This window comes from Carcharhinus amblyrhynchos, chromosome 5, assembly GCF_965287045.1.
Source record: "Carcharhinus amblyrhynchos chromosome 5, sCarAmb.v2.hapA, whole genome shotgun sequence".
Lineage (NCBI taxonomy): Eukaryota > Metazoa > Chordata > Chondrichthyes > Carcharhiniformes > Carcharhinidae > Carcharhinus > Carcharhinus amblyrhynchos.
In genome coordinates this window covers 35406580-35426603 of record NC_137328.1, presented here as the reverse complement: position 1 = coordinate 35426603, position 20024 = coordinate 35406580, and the positions used below count along the sequence as shown (strand labels likewise).

Here is a 20024-nt window from a genome sequence, read left to right as displayed (position 1 = left end):
CAGATCTGTTCCAACTTATTAAGCATATAAGGAAGTAGTCTGAGTAAAGAGTAGACAAATGCATCATTTGCAACATCCCAGCAATGATGTTCACTTGTCACAATACAGGAAAAGAATGGAAAGAAAATGTTGTTTGTAACTCAAATGTTATGCTAATACATGTTGAGATGAACCCTCAACAAAAAAAAGTAAACAATCGATTTTCCAAAATATGTTACCAACAATTTCAGCATACAATTTGCTAATATGTGATTGAGCATGAATGAACACCCAAAGGGTATTTTACACTGTGTATCTTTCAAAAGTTGACCTGCAACAGCATACACTTTTGTATAAATATATTGCAAGCTAAATGCCGTGTCTGCTGTGATTTTCTTTTTATAAGGATTTCATCTTCTGCACTCCACTTACAAAAAGGAGGAAATAATTATTTTTTGCATATTTAAAACAAAAGTGCAGCAAATTTGGTTGTTGTCTGACGTGCAGTAAATTGAAGATTTTCTTTTATTTATATTTAAAATCCTAATTATTTCATCGAGAAGGATGCCAATAAGCAAAAATGAAGGGAAAATCAAACTCCATTTCCTTCATTGTTAATGAGAGAGTGGTAAAATTTGAAGAAGTTTCTCTATTCAATTCTAGTTTATATTTTATTTTTATGAAGGAAAATTACTTACATAAAAAATCATTTTTTTAATTTAGAGGTTCAGTTTTTTAAAAAAAAGCTTGTGTTCCTATCCAAATTTTCTCACTTGTTTATTTTTTTCTCAGTGTTTTTCAAGAGTGACAGAGAAAATTAAATCTCATTTTAAGAATGTGAAATTAATTTTAACCGGCAAGTTTCTAATTTTGATAAAACAAACTAAAGTCAGTGCTCACTGTTTGGCTAAAGGTGAATTGTCAGAAATAGTCCTTTGCATTGCTAGACTTAAAGATCAGTACCTAAAACAGTTATTTTATCAAGTGTGGTAGTAGGGAGGTTGGTAGTACTTGGTATTTGGGGAAAAAAAACTTTAGGTTATGGCAATTCTTAATTTATAAATAGGAAATAGCAAACCTCTGAGTCTCAAGAGGTAGTCACGTTGGTTTGAAAATAGAGAAACTCTTTTGTGGATGTACTGATTTTGAAGTTCTTGTATAAAAATAACCTTCCATTTTGAATTTCTCTGTAAAGTGTCTATACTTTGTTGCTGATCATTATTTGCTGCTTGTTAACTGAGAATCTCTCATGGGATCTACTTTGTCAACTTCAGCAAAAGTTTCTGGGATATGAATTGCAATTGTCTTCATCCAGTATGCAGTTGACCAGTAACAATTTAGTGGTCTGTCCAAATGCCAAACTGCACTGAATGTACTAAATTCAAATCAATTACCATAGATACGTCATCTATAATGTCATCTGAAAAGCTGGTAAAACTGCTGACTAAACTAAGAAAGTTTGCATTTCTAAAGCTTTAATGAAATTCACTCCAATCCAACCTTTTTTTTAAACAAAGATCAAAGGCTATTAAGCCAAAGCACCCATCCCATTAAGATGGTGTGTCATTTGTCTTGGGTTGATGTTGTTCCTTTCCCTTGCAGGCTTGTCCTGAAATATGGAGACAGTACCATTTAACGGTAAGTTTTTTTTTACTAAAACTTCATTTCAATTTTACTGTGGCAAATATGTCTGACACGGCATTTTATTTTTTAATCTATTATCACAGACAAATCAGTAACTTTATTCTTGTATTATATTTTGTATTCTACTGGTGTAGCTGCAATGATGTGTCAAAGAAGATTCAAAGTTGTATCAGTAGAACAGCAATTACCATGTCATGTTATTCATTTTTAAACACTGCCTGAAGAAAGATACATTTAGGTAGAATCCATGAAATAAAATGGACATTTGTCAGAACTGCTGATTGCATAGCAAGGAACACATATACCTGTTACAAATAGATGGGTGCCTGTGCCTTTTATGATTACATTTTTTTTATTGCTAAGAAAGACAGAATAGTTCTGTGCACAGTTACCTTTTGTCTTTATCCAATTCATTCCATTCAGAATATTCAAGGAAAACTCAATTTCGTTATTTGATTGTGCAGCCATGTTAGATTACACATCTCAAGTGATTCTCCTGCTGTCCTCACATTTTTTGCAGGAATATTTTAAATTGTGTGCTCCACATTGGAGCTCATTCTGATCGCCATGCTGAAAAGTTAAAGGAAATTTGGAAAGACTTCCAATGGAATTATATTTATGTTATGGCTGTGTTAAATTTTAGAGCCTTTGTCCTCCATTAGCTGACTCATTTAATCGATGGAGCTGCTAGATTTGGCAAGCGACTGACGTCAGGCCTTTGTCAAAAGAGCAATATTCCAAAATTAAGGAAACTCTTTAGATAAGTTGCTTAGCAAAATCATCAGTGTCTTCGATCAAGGCAGTCAAATCCTTTTAAAATGTTGAGTGATCTCCCAAGTGTGCAGTTTTTGCATCCGTTGAAATGATGGCTTTTATTTCTAAATCAAGCATACTTTCTTGGATCATTGTGATCATTGGATATTTTGTTGCAAATAATAAATGTTATTTGTTATGTGCAGAATGGGGACAAGCCTCAAAGCAACATGACCCTTTTTAAATTTAAATTCCAATGTAGGTCTTCTGAATTGTGCCATTAGAAATAATTAAACTAAATTATGAGATTTATTGCAGGAAAGCACAGTTCATACCAGAAATCCTAGATTAATAAAACTGATGCAAGATATCATGTTCTTTTGTCTGGAACATTGACCCATAAATATAAAGTGATTCCTGTTTTAATTTTAATCTACGTCTTTTTGTTAAAAAGCCCCCCTCTAATTCCTATTGTTTTGATTTTTTTTAATTGAGTAATTTGTTAAACTTTAATTTGCACAAGGAGACAATATGAATAATGAATTGTATGCTTTTTGTTGGTAGTGGCAAAGTATGAGCTGTCGATTACATCCTCTACACATCAAAACAATATTTTACTCAATGCCACAATGACATGAAATTCAACTGTGTCAGATGCGTTTGCTACCAGCAAAAATAAAGTGTATTAAAATAACACCCAAACAATGCCTGAAGCTTTGAAATTGGTTAGATCCTTCTTGCTACTGGATCTGTCACAGTAGTTCCTGTGATTTATGTACCCCAGGATATGTCAGCAGTATTACAGTATCAGGCGAAAAGGCCCTCAAAGAAGCCCCCTAGACTTACTTAAATAGCAAATTTCATGAGTAGTGTGTAAATAAAAATAAAATTGGGAGCCTGCAGTATATTAGATAAAAAAGGGAATGGCATGGTTACGCTGTCATAATAAGAAAGATCCTCCTACAGGACATGTTTACATTAGTGTCACTTTCTAAAAAGGCAGTGTCTGAATTAACATTCTGAGGGGCTGGAGGATTCGCACAGCTTCTGACGAATCTGTTTTTCCATCAGATTTTCTGTAGTTGTATATTCTGGAAAAAATAGAATTGTTTTGTAGAATTCAGAATTACAAATCACATGAACAGGTCCATAATGCTAAGCACTACAAAAATGAAAAGAGCTGATTTTTGGAAATGGTACAAAAACATTAATGACTTTCAAAGGGCTTCGTCAATTTGGTTTTTTCCCTTTGTTAAGCCATTGGAATGCAACTTATTTATTTGAATGTTATAAATGAATATTTTACCCAAGCAAGATTAAAACAAATGAAAATATTTTAATATATATTTTCCAATCCATGATTCATTAACATTTGATGTTAAATACAATAAGTGTATGTTTTCTGCATTCAATATAGAACAGCTACCTTTCTTTAAATTGAGCGCTCAGCCAGAAAAATCATTCAACTGTTTATTTTGAAACATCACTGAGGTACCGGTAATTGTATGATAATATGCATTAAGATTGCTTATTTGTTCATGAGCCATGTTCTGATTTGCACCAAACAAGAGTATATAGTTATGATTCAATGCAGAGAAAGGCTGTATGTTGTTCAGTTTTTTTAAGAACAAACTGTGAATCTCATGTGTCCTACGTTTAGCCAATTATCACAAAGAAAGAGAAGAAAAATATTTTTAGAACTTCAATAAAAGTTAAGATAGCTATAAGGTAAATGCAGATTTACATATTACAGAGTAAACCCAAATTATAACTTGTGTGGCAGGTGAAGTATTATGGTTTGCATGAGAAACACAATTCAGTGAACTTTGATTTTGGAAATATATTCACTAAAACAGAAATTCTCATGACCATTTTGGACCCGGGTTCGATTCCTGGCTTGGGTTACTGTCTGCATGGAATTTTCACTTTCTCCTTGTGTCTGCGAGAGTTTCCTCTGGTTGTTCCGGTTTCCTCCCACGGTCCAAAAGACGTTGGTTAGGTGTATTGGCCATGCTAAATTCTCCCTCAGTGTACCTGAACAGGCACCAGTGTGTGGCAACTAGGGGATTTTCACAGTAACTTCATTGCAGTGTTGATGTAAGACTACTTGTGACACTAATAAATAAACTTTAAACATTTACTGTAACATTTACAGCAGAAGCATCATGCCCCCTAATGTAAATAGTATAGACTTTCGCCTGCTGAGATGCAGTTTCATATAGATAGAACCTTGCATATATTATACAAATTTCACATGCTGGTATGTATTTGAACAGAAATGAGGCTTTAATGTGGATACTTAAGCGCATAGGCCATTCAACCATCAAGCCTGTTCTTCCATTCAAATGGAGAATGGATGTTCTGTACCTCAGCTCTATTTATCCACCTTTGCTCCACATTTCTTTTCACCCTCATCTAATGAAAATGTATTCATTTCAGTCATAAATTTTTCAGTTGACTTAGTATCTTCAACATTTTGGTATGCTTTGTGAAAGTGCTTTCTGATTTCACTGTTAAATGGCCTAATTCTAATTCTAAGATTATGACCCCCTTATCTATCCTATGAGGAGAAAAAAATTCACTTTATCTCGCCTATAATCATTTTAAACATTCTAATTAGATCACCCTTCAACCTGCTGAACTTGCAGGAATATGAACCATGTATATGCAACTTGTCCTCGTAACTTAAGTGAAAGAAAGCCTTGTACTTATGCAGCACATTTCATGACCTCAGGGCACCCCAATGTTTTACAGCCAATGTAGTAGTATTTTTGAACTACACGGTCACTGTGGCAATATGGGAAAAACAGCAGCCAATTTGTGCACAGCAAACTCCCACAAATAGAAGTGTGATAATGACCAAATAACCTGTTTTTGTGATGGGGTAAATATTGGCCTGTATGCCAGTAACAGTGATAACTTTGAAATAGCACCAAGGAACCTTTTACATCCACCTCTGAATTTTGCAAGACACCAGATTTCACCCCTTCCCTTTGCTACAAGATCAGAAGGGAACCTACTAAGGGGAACAATGACTGGCACACAGCCATTTAACAGCCAGTAAGCTGAAGGTGGTATTTCCGCCCCCCTCAGGAATAGGAAGCCCTGCTTCAGAAGGTTGCCACCGACTCAGAGGCTGACAGTTCTTCTGTGATTCAGGACAGGGGTGTGCAACTCTGGATTGGAATTTGGGTAAGTGCTTAGGGGCTTCAAGTGTCCATCTGTCAAGCCCAGGCAAGGTTGTGTGGCTTGGGAAACCAACAAGGGATAGTAACCTGGGAAGGGGTAAAACATTGGGTCGGCCTCCAATGAATCCAGAGAGCCCATTCAGGAGAAGCTCCCCCCTCAGCCACCACCAGCGCTGCAGGGAAACCTGCTGCGCAGGCTGCATGGCCTGGGCCTTTTCCACCATCATCCCAGTAACAGCAAAATGAGACCCTTAAGTGGGAAATAATTGCCAACTTCAGGGCCTCAATTGATCTACTGGCTAGCAGGTTGCCCGATGCCACCTCATCAGTATCATTGCCATGGGCATGGGCAAGTGGATAGGTGGAGGCAAGTCACCAGTTTGATTTAATGAGTATCCTGCCTCCAAACCTCATTGGCAGAGGTGGGCTAAATATCTTACACCAAGGATGGAATTCTGCCATCGAGGGATTTAAGTCCCATGTGGGGGTGGGAATGTAAAATATTTCTCGCTGTGGAGGCCTCTGGTCAAACATGCCAAATCTTACGGCCTCATTAATTGTGCACCTGGATATCTTGCACCATATTCTATGGCAGGGCATACCTGATGATGCCAAGTCCACCATCCTATCTGGGTGCCATATTGAAAAGGCACCCAACATCATTGGCCCACTGCTGAAGAAAGAAAGTAGACCTCCTGAGAATAAAGATGCTTCTCTGGGAACATTCAGAGACTGGAAGATAGACCTCCTCCAAGACACCAAATCTGGAAGGGCCACGTGCAGATGCTCCCCTCATCCATTGCTGTGATGTTTCAGGGTTCAGGGTTGCTACTAGCCTCCGTCCTGAACTCTTTAAGCAAATTCAGGCATTGTCCAAGTGAGTCCTAACATCTGCGTACCTCGTTATTTCAGACATGTATTCGCACTGGTGTATAATCCTGCCTCCTGTTGCAGAGAATCTGGCATGGGTGATTAGGCCTTCATTTGAATTCTATTAGCAGAATGCAACTAAGTTCCCGTCGGCCCCAAGAGGTTTCCTGATTTGCCATGGCGGGCCTCAGTGGAAAATCCCACTGTAAATTCATGCCAACATAAAACCAACTTTTGGGCCTCCTGCCAAATTCAGCCCATTATCCCCTCATCTGCCATTGAACCTGCTGGTAGGGGCTTGGGAGAATTCAGCCCGAGGTTTCTGGAGTGGGATCCAGAACGTTCTAATTTGAGGTGACAGTGCTACCCACTGAGACATGGCTGAAACTTTGAACCCTGATAACATGCTGGTAAATCTCAGCTGTACTACCTCCAAGACCAGTATATCTTGCTAGAACTGAAAGACTGAATGCAGTGCTCCATATGGCATATGACCAAGATTCTCTACCTCTGAAGCATCACTTTCTCACTTTTAAGTTCCAATTGTCTTACAGCCTTTCTCATAGCGTTTTATCTTTGGTTAATTGAACACTAGTTGTAGTCATTTGTGTTCATGAACATTGAACCCCATTGCTTTTTCACAGATCTTAATCTCTCTACTTTAAAGAAAATATTCCTATTTGTCTTGACTGATCCAAAGCGAATGACTTCACTCTGCCCAATATTGAACTCCCCTCTCTCATAGTTTTACAATTCACTCAGTCTAAATATAAATCCTTGGAATTTCCTGATTCTCATGACAGAATCTATCGTGTCTCTGAATTTAGGATCATTTGCAAGGTAGATACAGAACTCAATTCCTTAATCTAAGTCATTAATATAAATGATAAAAAAGATGACATCCAATTAAGATTCCAGGGGGGACATCATGGGCAGAATTTTCCCAAAACATTTCTAAGTGTCAACAGCGAGAAAACGGTGATGTTACACATAGGTCTCTTTCGTGTGCTCTGCATTGCAATCTTTCAACACTTAATGCAATGAAAGAATTTCCATTCAAATCACGCCATCATGGAGGCGCCAGGCATGTGGCTTGTCCAAAGCAGCCGCAGATGTGCGCTGTTACACTATTTCAACACTAACTGTGAACTCAGAGTCCTGCCAACAGGAAGATGACACCATGTAAAGCAATCCCACCCTTCACAGAGGGAGAGCTCAGATGGCTGCTCAACACCGCAGAGGAGCAGAGAGTCATCATCTTCCCCTGAGATGGCCGCTGACTCGGGTTGGGCCGCAGTGTGGCCTGGCAAACAGTGGCAGTGAATGCTCATGCATTGGCACGGTGGACTGGTGCCCAGTGCAACAAGAAAATTAATGACCTAATTTGAGCAGCAATCCTGACATCCTGAATCATCGATAGTCACGGGTGAGGTGCCTGAATGGAGAGTGGCAAATGCTGTGCCTTTGTTTAAAAAGGGCTTCAGGAAAAAGCCTGGGAACTACAGGTCAGTGAGCCTCACATCTGTGGTAGGTAAGTTGTTGGAAGGTATTTTGAGAGACAGGATCTAAAGGCATTTAGAGATGCAAGAACTGATTAGGGACAGACGGCATGGCTTTGTGAGTGGAAAATCATGTCTTACAAATTTAATTGAGTTTTTTGGAGGAGTAACCAAGAAGGTAGATGAAGGCAATGCAGTTGATATTGTTTACGTGGACTTTAGCAAGGCCTTTGACAAGGCATAGCATGGTAGGTTGTTGCATAAGGTTAAATCTCACAGGATCCAGGATGAGGTATCTAAATGGATACAAAATTGGCTCCTTGACAGAAGCCAGAGGATTATAGAGGGTTGTTTTTTCAAGCTGGAGGGCTGTGACCAGTGATGTGCCTCAGGGATCAGTGCTAGGTCCACTATTATTTCTCATTTATATTAATGATTTGGATAAGAATATAGGAGGCATGGTTAGTAAGTTTGCAGATGACACCAAGATTGGTGGCATATTGGACAGTGAAGAAAGTTAGAGTCATAGAGGTTTACGGCATGGAAACAGGCCCTTTGGCCCAACTTGTCCATGCCGCCCTTTTTTTAAGATGCCTAAGCTAATCCCAGTTGTGCACATTTGGCCCATATCCCTCTATAACCATCATACCCATGTAAATATTTAAATGTTTTTTAAAAGCTAAAATTGTACCCGCTTCTACTATTACCTCTGGCACCTTATTCCAGACACTCACCACCTCCTGTGTGAAAAATTGCCTCTCTGGACACTTCTGTATCTCTCCCCTCTCACTCTTAAATCTATGCCCTCTAGTTTTAGACTCCTCTATCTTTGGTAAAAGATATTGACTATCTACCTTGTCTATGCCCCTCATTATTTTACAGACCTCTATAAGGTCACCCCTCAGCCTCCGACACTCCAGAGGAAAAAGTCCCAGACTATTCAGCCTCTCCTTATAACTCAATCCATCAAGTCCCAGTAGCGTTCTAGTAAATGTTTTCTGCACTCTTTCTTGTTTAACTATATCCTTTCTTTTATAGGGTGACCAGAATTGCACACAGTTTTCCAAGTGTGGCCTTACCAATGTCTTGTACAACTTTAACAGGACGTCCCGACTCCTGTATTCAATGTTCTGATCAATGAAACCAAGCATGTCGAATGCCTTCTTCACCAGTCTGTCCACCTGTGACTCCACTTTCAAGGAGCTATGAACTTGTATCCCTAGATGTCTCAGTTCTGTAACTCTCCCCAACATCCTATCATTAACTGAATAAATCCTGCCCTGGTTCAATTTACCAAAATGCATCACCTCGCATTTGTCTAAATTAAGCTCTGCCATCCGTCAGTCCACTGGCCCCACTGATCAAGATCCCGTTGCAATTGGAGGTAACTTTCTTCACTGTCCACTGTGTCATCTGCAAACTTACTAATCATGACCCCTCATACAAATCATTAATATAAATTACAAATAATAGTGGACCCAGCACTGATCCCTGAGGCACACTGCTGGCCACAGGCCTCCAGTTTGAAAAACAACTCTCTACAATCACCCTCAGTTTTGTATCCATTTAGATACCTCACCCTGGATCCCATGAGATTTAACTTTATGCAACAACCTACCATGCGATACCTTGTCAAAGGCCTTGCTAAAGTCCATGTAGAGAACATCAACTGCACTGCCCTCATCTACCTTCTTGGTTACTCCTTCAAAAAACTCAATTAAATTTGTGAGACGTGATTTTCCACTCACAAAGCCGTGCTGACTATCCCTAATCAGTCCTTGCATCTCTAAATGCCTTTAGATCCTGTCTCTTAAAATACCTTCCAACAATTTACCCACTACAGATCTGAGGCTCACTGGCCTGTAGTTCCCAGGCATTTCCCTGCAGCACTTTTTAAACAAAGGCACAACATTTGCCCCTCTGCAATCTTCAGGCACCTCAGCAGTGACCATCGATGATTCAAATATCTCGGCTAGGGGACCCGCAATTTCCTCCCTAGCCTCCAATTACAACAGGATCTTGATCAGTTGGGCTAGTGGGCTGATGAATGGCAGATGGAGTTTAATTTAGACAAATGTAAGGTGACGCATTTTGGTAGATTGAACCAGGAAGGACTTCCTCAGTTAATGGTAGGGTGTTAGAGAGAGTTACAAAACAAAAGAGGTCTAGGGGTACATGTTCATAGCTCCTTGAAAGTGGAGTCATAGGTGGACAGAATTGTGAAGGAGGCATTCGACATGCTTGGCTTCATTGGTTAGAACATTGAATACATGAGCAGGAACTTCTTGTTGAAATTGTACAAGACGTTGATGAGGCCACACTTGGAATACCGTGTGCAATTCTGGTCACCCTATCCTAGAAAGGATATTATTAAACTAGAAAGAGGGCAGAAAAGGTTTACTAGGATGCTACAGGGACTTGATGGTTTGAGTTATAAGGAGAGGTTGGATAGACTGGGACTTTTTTCTCTAGAGCATAGGAGGCTAAGAGATGATCTTACAGAGGTCTGTAAAATAATGAGGGGCACAGATCAGCTAAATAGTCAATACCTTTTCCCAAAGGTAGGGGACTCTAAAACTAGAGGGCATAGGTTTAAGGTGAGAGGAGAGAGATTCAAAAGTGGCCAGACAGGCAATTTTTTCACACAGTGGGTGGTGAGTGTCTGGAACAAGCTGCCAGAGGTAGCCGTAGAGGCAGGTACAATTTCGTCTTTTAAAAAGAATTTAGATAGTTACATGGGTACGATGGGTATAGAGGGATATGGGCCAAATGCAGGCAATTGAGATTAGCTCAGGGGCTTTAAAACAAAAGGGCGCATGGACAAGTTGGGTCGAAGGGCCTATGCTGTAAACCTCTAAGACTCTATGACTCTATCCCATCCACCGCATCTGGAATGTCCACATTGATCCACTCCATGACATCTTGTGGCCTTTCAGCACCTGACCTGCTAGCATGTACCTCCAACACCTCTGGCACCCACCATCACAATCTGGATAAATGCCATCTGATTGCCATCCCTGACGCTCTGTCCATCCTTTAGGCTGTCAATCCCCCTTTTGCCCCTGCAGAGAAGATGGCCAATAATCACTGGGCACGGGGAAAACTGGGGTTCCTGAGCTGCATCTCTTCACTCCATCTGAGGAGAGAACTGTAATCAGGTCAGGGTGTGCCACAGAAGTGAAGAGCCATGGAATCTTCAGCCATATGACCTACCTCAGGTAAGTTCCAACGTTCCCAGAGACTTGTCCCCCCACCACAGCCCCAACTAAGATGCCCATCGACACCTCGGAGGAAAGCACGCAACAATTGACACAGTCATCTCACACACTATCCACCAGCACAGATACGGTCATTACAGTGGGAGATGCTAGCGGTGAGGCTTCTGTGGCACTTGCTGGTGAGCACCACACTGCCACTGATGCACATCAGGTGGAGGTGGGAACATTAATGAGCTAGGGCAGACAGAGGTCTCCCAGAGCCAAGGGGACAGCTGGCCCCCAGCCAGGTGCAAAGCCACTGGAATCCCGAAGCTGCTAGAGATGAGGAAATAGACCAGGGAATGCAGGAGGGGTTGTCAGTAACATTGCAACAGCTGCAAGATTGTTTGGAGGAGTCCCACAGTCTTCAGTTGCAGGAGGTGGTGCTGGCATTACGTGGCACAAAGGCCAACACTCCAAAGGTGGTGTCCGCTGTGCAAAGGCTAGGGCAGGAAATGGTCACCATGGGTGGCTGGACCATGGCATGGACAAGTTGCTGAGTGCCCTGGGACAATGCTCGAGATACTGCAGGGCTTGAGTGCTTGGCCCAGTCTCAGAGGGCACTCGCGGGATCCAGAGCTTGATCCAGTCTCAGAGGGCTATTGTGCTGGGCTCATGCCATGGTGTAGGTACAATTTGGCCTCCAAGACTGGCAGAGCCAGGTGACATAGAGGCCTCTGGAGGTCACTCCAGCTGCCCCACCATCCCACAAGAGCCCACAAGCAACCAAAGGGAGGAGGAAGCTCCGAAGCCCATGCGGAGACTCTGGCCATCCTCAGCCCCTCCGAATACCCCCCACTTCCTGACACTGGTGCATCTCTCAAGCAGTAGGCTGAACAGGATGGCACACTACATCCATGACACCCCAAAGTCGACTGGGTTTTCCAGGTCCTGGCAGCCATGTTAACACCTGCCAAGTTCTCATGATTGCGGCGACAGCTGTCAGGACTAGGGCTCGTCACTGTTAGTGGAGCCTGGAATGCAATGCCTGTTCTCAGCCACAGAGCCTGTCTAGCAGGCAGATGGCAAGGTAACCAGTGTGATATCAGAGAGGTTGGAACTCCACCTTATATGCAACCCCACGGGAGTCATTCAGTGACCAGGGGAAATGGACGCGACACGAACCCCAAGCCAGCAACAACCTCTGATGTGCGGACTCATACCAGCACAAGCCTCCCCCAAACCCCTGCACCCACCCAGTCAAGCTGTTAAACTTGCTAATGATATTGAAATCCAGTCAAATTCATGCCAATAAGCTTTGTGCCCTTTTTAGTGTGAAGCAGTTCTTGCCATTAAAAAGGGGCTGGGAAGATAACAAATCATTTTGTGCTGGGCGCGCTTCTGATTTTTAGCATCTCACGATATTTTACCAGCTCACTACAATGATCACCATGCACAGCAAAATGGTAAGATCACACCCCATGTGTCATAGTCCACCATTTATTTCTTCTGTCCATCCTACCTGTCAGTCAATTCATAATTATGTGATAAAGCCACCTTCAAATTTTTCGATGATTTTGTACCACTGGTATTTTCTCCCCATCTTCGACAGTGAAAACAGGTTTATAAGTGTTCATTTAGCAACACGAGGACATAAGAAATAGGCTGCATGTCAGACTTCTGTTCCTATCTACCTGCTCCGCCATTTAATACAATCCTGGTTGATCGCCGGCCTCAAATGCACTTTCCCATTATCTTTGTTCCCTGAAACACCAAAACATTTTCTGTCTCAGCCTTAAATATATTCACATTAAATAGTTACACACACCAAGTTAAAGTCCAACAGGTTTATTTGGTAGCACAAACTTTTGGAGTGTTGCCCCTTCATCAGATGAGAGGCAACACTCCAAAAGTTTGTGCCACCAAATATACCTGTAGGACTTTAACTTGGTGTTGAGATTACTTACTGTGCCTACCCCAGTCCAATGTCAGCAACTCCACATCTTAAATATATCCAGTGATGGAGGATCCATGACCCTCTAAGAAAGAGAATTCTAAAGATTTAACCTCATCTCAGTCCTAAATGATTGTCCCCTCAGGCTGAGACTGTGCCCCCATGTTCTAGATTCCAGCATTTTCCTAATGACTGATGTCAGGTTAACTGGCATGTTGTTCTCTGTTTTCTCTTTACCCCTTTCTTGAATAGCAGTGTTACATTTACTAACTTCCAATCTGCTAGGACCATTGAAGAATCTAGGTCGTTTTAGAAAATCATAGGCAGCACATCCACCATCTTGTTTCATTCTAGTCCCTTAAATTTCTCCAATATTTTATTTCTGCTAATATTAGCTACCCCCTTCCTTTTCATATACTTGTAAAGGCTCTTACAATCTGTTTTTATAGCCCTTGCTAGTTTATGCTCACATTCTGCTTTCTCCCTTTTCAACATGCCTCTTTTGGTGGCCCTTTTGATAATTTCTAAAGCAGTTATAAATAGCGAGTTTACTATTATTCTTTGCCACATTATACATCTCTCCTTTTAATCCAATACTATCCTTAAGTTCCTTAGTAAGCCAAAAATTAATCTTGCTTGCTGAGTTTTTATTTTTAATGGAATTATTTTATTAATGGAACATTTTGAATTGTTTCCTTTAAGTGTTCCCCCACTGTTCATCAAACCCAGCCTGCAGGTGCAGCAGGTGGTCAGGAAGGCTAATGGGTTGCTGGCCTTCATAGCGAGGGGGATTGAATATAAAAGTAGGGAGGTCTTGCTGCAGCTGTATAGGGCATTGGTGAGGCCGCAGCTGGAGTACTGTGTGCAGTTTTGGTCGCCGCGCTTACGCAAGGATATTTTGGCCTTGGAGGGAGTGCAGAGGAGGTTTACTAGGCTGATACTGGAGTTGAGGGGGTTGAGCTATGAGGAGAGGCTGAATAAACTAGGCTTGTACTTGTTAGAGTTTAGAAGAATGAGGGGAGATCTCATTGAGACGTATAAGATGATGAATGGGATGGATAGGATAGAGGTGGAGAGACTCTTCCCGCTCAGAAAGGACAGTAGGACTAGGGGGCACAGCCTCAAGATAAAGGGGGGGCAGTTTAGAACGGAGTTGAGGAGGAACTTCTTCACTCAAAGGGTGGTGAATCTCTGGAATTCTCTGCCCGTTGAAGTGGTGGAGGCTGCCTCGCTAAATATTTTCAAGACGCGGCTTGATGGGTTTTTGATAAGTGAGGGGATTAAGGGTTATGGGGAGAGGGTGGGAATGTGGAACTGAGCCACAACGGATCAGCCATGATCTTATTGAATGGCGGGGCAGGCTCGAAGGGCTAGATGGCCTACTCCTCCTATTTCTTATGTTCTTATATATTTTAGTCTATTTACCCTCAGAATCCATAGAATCCCTACAATGCAGAAAAAGGCCATTTGGCCCATTGAGTCTGCACTGAGCCTCCGAAAGAGCATTTTACCAAGGCTTGTGTCCTATCCTTGTAACTCTATGCATTCACTATGGTCAATCCATCTATCCTTGGACACTAAGGGGCAATTTAGCATGGCTGATCCACCTTAAGCCACTCTCCCCTCATACCTATGTAGATACTTTACTTCATTTTTTACTTGGAGCTGAAGTTTATTTCTTTGAGCTTAATATGGAATTCACTGTATTGTGATCACTTATTCCCAGTGGATCTTTCACTATGAGATTGTTATTTAGCCCTGTCTCAATATAATATACTAGATCTAAAATAGCTTTATCTCTAGTTGATTCCACAAAATATTGTTCCTAAAAACTGTTTCAAAGACATTTAAAAAAACTGTACTTTGGTTGATGTGGGGGACTTTCATCTTCATATCAACTGGACCAATTAGACTACTGTTAAGGTACCTATTAACTAACTACACCAATGTTTTTTGACCCTTGTTATTCCTAATCTCCACTATACTAATTCTACTTCCTGAGCTAAGATCCTGTCTCACAATTGTCTTTATATTATCTTTACTAACAGAGCTACTATTCCACCATTTCCTTCATGTCATTTGTAGTCTCACTTGCACAGGTGGGCAATAACTGCTGGCATAGCTGGGATGCCCACATCCCATGAATGAATATTTAAAAAATTGTTTTTAATGAGCTCACACTCTCCCCTTTTTTCTCTTACTATATTTACAAGAACATTTGTTGTTAGCTTTGATGTTGCAGTAAGGGTGTGCAAGTGCTGAGATTACGAGAGCATCAACTAGGACAGACAAAATGTACTTAATTCCATGTTAAGCAAAAATTTTCTGCAAAGACTGGAAACATCTACACAAATGAGTGATTCATAATTAAGATCCATGCTGCCATCTACTGGGGAAAAGGTTCCTTGCAAATTGACAGGGAATTTTCAAGGCTTTGTTGAAATGTATGTTTTTTTTATTAAGACCACATTTCAAAATTTTCCTTCAGAGAATGTATGTGTACAGTGATATTCTTATCCTTTGTGATTTCCAAACAAAAACAGTAATGTACAGTTGAATACTGAATGATTGGAAAACATAGGAATTGTAATTCTGTTGTGGCCATTTGATATTTAATATATATATCTTAAACATTTAAGATTGGTAATGAATTTGTTTCTGTTTTCAAGGAATTTGTCATTCTTGAGATTCTGAACATTTTATCTGTTTTACCTTGCCTGTTTAATTTTGAAGCTAACTTTCATTATTTGTTATGAAGTGAATGTAGATTCCTTTTTTGTTTTCTAGAGATTAGACTGAATGCATATGAGCTTCATGTCACTCACAAATAGAGGCCAGTACTCAGTGAGAAGTGATTTTTTTGCAGGTCTTGGAGATGGATTTTTTTTGTTTCATTGGCTATGGCTTAGGTGGTAGCAATCTTGCCTCGTGAATCACTCCCACTCTCATACAGTACCAAGTGAGTGCTGTGCTGAAGAAGCTGTTGGGTGGGATTTTACAGCCACGTCTGCCTCAAAACCGGAAAACCCCACCTGAGGTCAATGCACCTTTGCATGGTCTGTTCCCCCACCCGCTACGATTTGCGTGGTGAGTGGGATGGAAAATTCCCCCCATTGTCTTTCAGATGAGACCTTAAGCTAAGGCTCCTTCTGCTGTCTTTGATGGATGGAAATGATGGCACTGTTTTGAAGAGTAGGGAAATTATCCCTAGTGTTCTGACCAATATTTATTGCTTTATCAGCATTACAGACGGATGATCATATTGTCACGTTATCAAGCTGATGCGTATGGGAGCTTGCTGTGTGCAAATAGACTGCCACATTTCCTACATTACAATGACTAGGTATCAGAGATAACTTAATTAGCTGCAAACTGCTTTGACATATCCTGAGGTTGTGAAAAGTACTATATGAATGCAAGTTCTTTCTCTAGTTGCTGATTGTGGAACCAGAACACAGTGCACATTAAATTAACCTGCTCAGATGTTTTTCTACGTGATGCGATTGTAAAATTAAATTTAGTCCTCTTCCTGTGATTGTTGGTGTTTATCTCCTACTCTTAAGTTCTTCCAGTATTCCTCTTTCTGTTTATCTTCCGTTTTGTGTTTTCTTATTTCTTCGTATGGCTCACACACTTTCATTGTCTTCATTACCATTCTGGACATCAATCGTTGATCCCACCTCCTGCATGTGACCAGTTTTTAAAAAGTAGTTTCTTGGAAGTTGGAAGATGAGTTTGTGAGAGGATGAAGGAGAGTTGATACCTGTACTGCTGTTGATCAGTCCAAATATTTGCTTCACTGGAATAGAAAACAACAAAAAATGCTGGAAATACTCAGCAAGTCGGGCAGTATCAATGGAGGCAGAAACAAGAGTTAAAAGTTCAATTCAATGACCTTTCTTCAGAACTGGAAAAAATTAGAAACATCACAGGTTTCAAGCAAGTGAAAGAGAGAATGTGGAAAAATAAGGTGGAGAAAGGTCTGTGGCAGGGCAGGTTAAGTGGCAAAAAGCAGGGCAGGTTAAGTGGCAAAAGAGTCAATTTGCCATCCAGCCAATACCCTTGTCTCCTGCAACATAACTTATTGCAATCGTTTGAAATTTGGCAATCTTGCATTTGTCCTGATGAGTTCAAAATGAAACACTTCAACAACATGTTTCTCTTATCAGTGATAGACAAATGAGATATGGTGCACAGCCAAAATAAATGCAATAGGAGAATTAAAGAAATAAAATATATACTTAGAGAAAGTATGAACATCTGCCATTCAAAAGCAAAATTGAAACCTGCAAAGAGAAAGGAAAGAAACTGGGAATAGGGATTACAACCTGAAATTGCCGTACTTAATGTTGAATCCAGAAGATGTTTTTCTCTCCTCAGATTCTGGTTGATTGAAGTATCTCCAGCATTTTCCAGTATCCACAGTATATTGCATCCTTCACTAGCCTGCACGATGGAAGAATTATAGAAAGTAACCTCTCACCACTTTCTGAAACCTGTGCAGTTGATAAAGAAACCAAGGGTTTTGTTCAGGGGTGATAGGTTGGACAGTAATAAAGAAGGTCTTAGAGAGATGGGGTAGTTGAGAAGTGTTGGTCTGGCAGGTAGCACAGTACACGGTGTGAAGCTTTTGTGAGCCCTTGTGGTGTATGACAATGGATATTAAGGAGCAACTTGGACAATATGATATCAAATCTCAAATCTGATTGATCTCTATGAACCCTATAGAAGCCAGTAATCACTTCTTATTAGTTGTTAGGAGTTTTGTCTGAGTGCTGTTCTTTAACGCCCACTGATCCTTTCCTGTGTACTTAATGATTGAAGGACCTCTTCTCAGTTCCCATCTTTTGCATCACTGCTTTTAATCCATTTGAATTTGAAAACCTGGGCTTTTTGAAATCTGAGGAGAGAACCAATAGCCCATTGCTCCTGGACCTGTGTTCTGGGCACCTATCCACTATGTGATTTGATTACGTTTTTAACTGGGCTGCCGTGTGTTCTGCTTCTGTCTGTTTATGGTCATACTGTGTCACTCATGGCTCAGTGGGCAGCAGTCTTGCCTCCAAGTCAGAAGGTTGGTGCGTTTAGGTCCCACTACGGAGTCTTGAACACACAATCTTAACTGATACTCCCCAATGCTATACCTTTGGAGATGTCATCTTTTGGATGAAATTTTAAACTAAACCCTATCTATCCTCTCAGATCACCATAAAAATTCCCATGGCACTATTTTGAAGTAGAGCAATGGCACAATATCCTGGTCAATATTTATTCTTCAACCGGTATCATTGAAAACAAATTGTCTACTCAATATCCCATTACTATTTTATTGACCATGCCGTGTGCCAGTTGGCAGTTGCATTTCCTACAGTGATTATACTTCTAAACTACTTCATTGGCTGTTAAGTGCCGTAAAAATGAAGAGAGTTAATATTAACCTCTTTGTGTTCTTTGTCCGAAGGCAGAAAGCACTGCGCCAGGGCCTCCACCACAATTAGTAAAAGGAGGCGGCTCCTGAATCCACCCCAGCCAAAATGGGGGGTCAAACCCCCATTTTGGCAATAATCTGAACCACACTGGCCTTCCAAGCAATTGAACCAACCAGCCCTCCGACATGTGGCAACATGTACCTTTACGTGGATGTTGTAGCCTGGGGCTTTCGATAGTGCTGGCTGATCAGGAATGTTTCCCACTTCTGCTGCCTGCTATTGGCATATGTTAGAAGAATTTAGAAGTTCACACTCACTCTGTTTGACTGTGAACGCACCTTCCTAGGCCATGAAGTCCTGGAGGGGGACTTGAGCTTCTTGCTCAGAGGCAGGAACACTACCCCTGTACCTCCAGACCTCCTCTCTCTCTAAACAATTCTGAAGGGAGAACTGCTCCTGAGAGAGTATAATGCTTATTCCACATTTCTATAATCAAATTAAAAATCAACTTGTGTTTTGTAAATGGAATTTTGACAAATTGGGTGGCATTTTCTCAAAAAAATTTGAAGTGTAAAATGGGCAAGAAAATTAGAGATGTTTACCCCCTTTTTCTTCAGCAAGGTATGTCATCATAATATATAGCACGCTGGACTCTGCAGTGCTCTCTGCTATGGCCACCTGTTGCATGAAAGTCATGAGGGTACTTCTCCATCATCTGTCTGAACTTCAAGCCATCTAGAAGCCACTGCAGCAAACCTCTAGGTGGGTGCAGTCATGTCTATGCTTCAAGGATTCCCAATGGGGACCACCTCACAGCCATTCTTATCTCCACACACACACACACACACACACACACACACACACACACCGCCCCCCCCCCCCCCCCCCCCACCCCAAGTCCACCATGGTGAGGATGTGGCAATGGTTGGTAGCCCATTGAGGTGGCATTTTTTAAATTCATTCATGGGACATGGATGTCACTGAGTGGCCAACATTTATTGCCCACCCCTGGTTGCCAGGGGGCAGTCGACAGTCCAACACATTGCTGGAGTCACAAGTAGGCAGACCTGGTAAGGACGGCAGATTAGCGAACCTGATTGGGTTTTTCAGACAATCGACAATGATTTTATGGTCATTAGTAGATTCTTAATTCCAGATTTTTTTATTGATTTCTAATTCCACCAACTGCTGTGGCTTGAACCATGGTCCCCAGAACACTCGCTGAGTTTCTGGATTAATAGTTTAGCGATAATACCACTAGGCTATCATCTCCCATTACAATGGCACCAGGAATGGTGTTGGGTTGCAAGCATCCAGAATCATGGGGACGTGTGCTGGGAGGAAGTGAGGGTTCCAGGGTGGATAACCTTACTGAATGTCTCTGTCTCCACCTCCTTCCCTACCCCGCACTCCTAGCCCCCACCTCCTGCCACGGGTCCCATTGACTTCGCACCAGGGTGATGAGCCTGGGTTGGCTTTGTTTTTCTGTGCCTGCACATTTGGAGGACCCG

General features: G+C 41.3%; 1 protein-coding gene across 1 annotated transcript in view; it reads left to right on the top strand.

The window, feature by feature from the left end:
* The window catches only part of zcchc7 (zinc finger, CCHC domain containing 7), a 299729-nt gene that overhangs the window by 209549 nt on the left and 70156 nt on the right, over window positions 1-20024 (top strand). The window contains exon 6 of the mRNA XM_080189647.1: window positions 1582-1617. Within this exon, the coding sequence (XP_080045773.1) occupies window positions 1582-1617 (36 nt within the window). The remainder of the gene's footprint in view (window positions 1-1581; window positions 1618-20024) is intronic.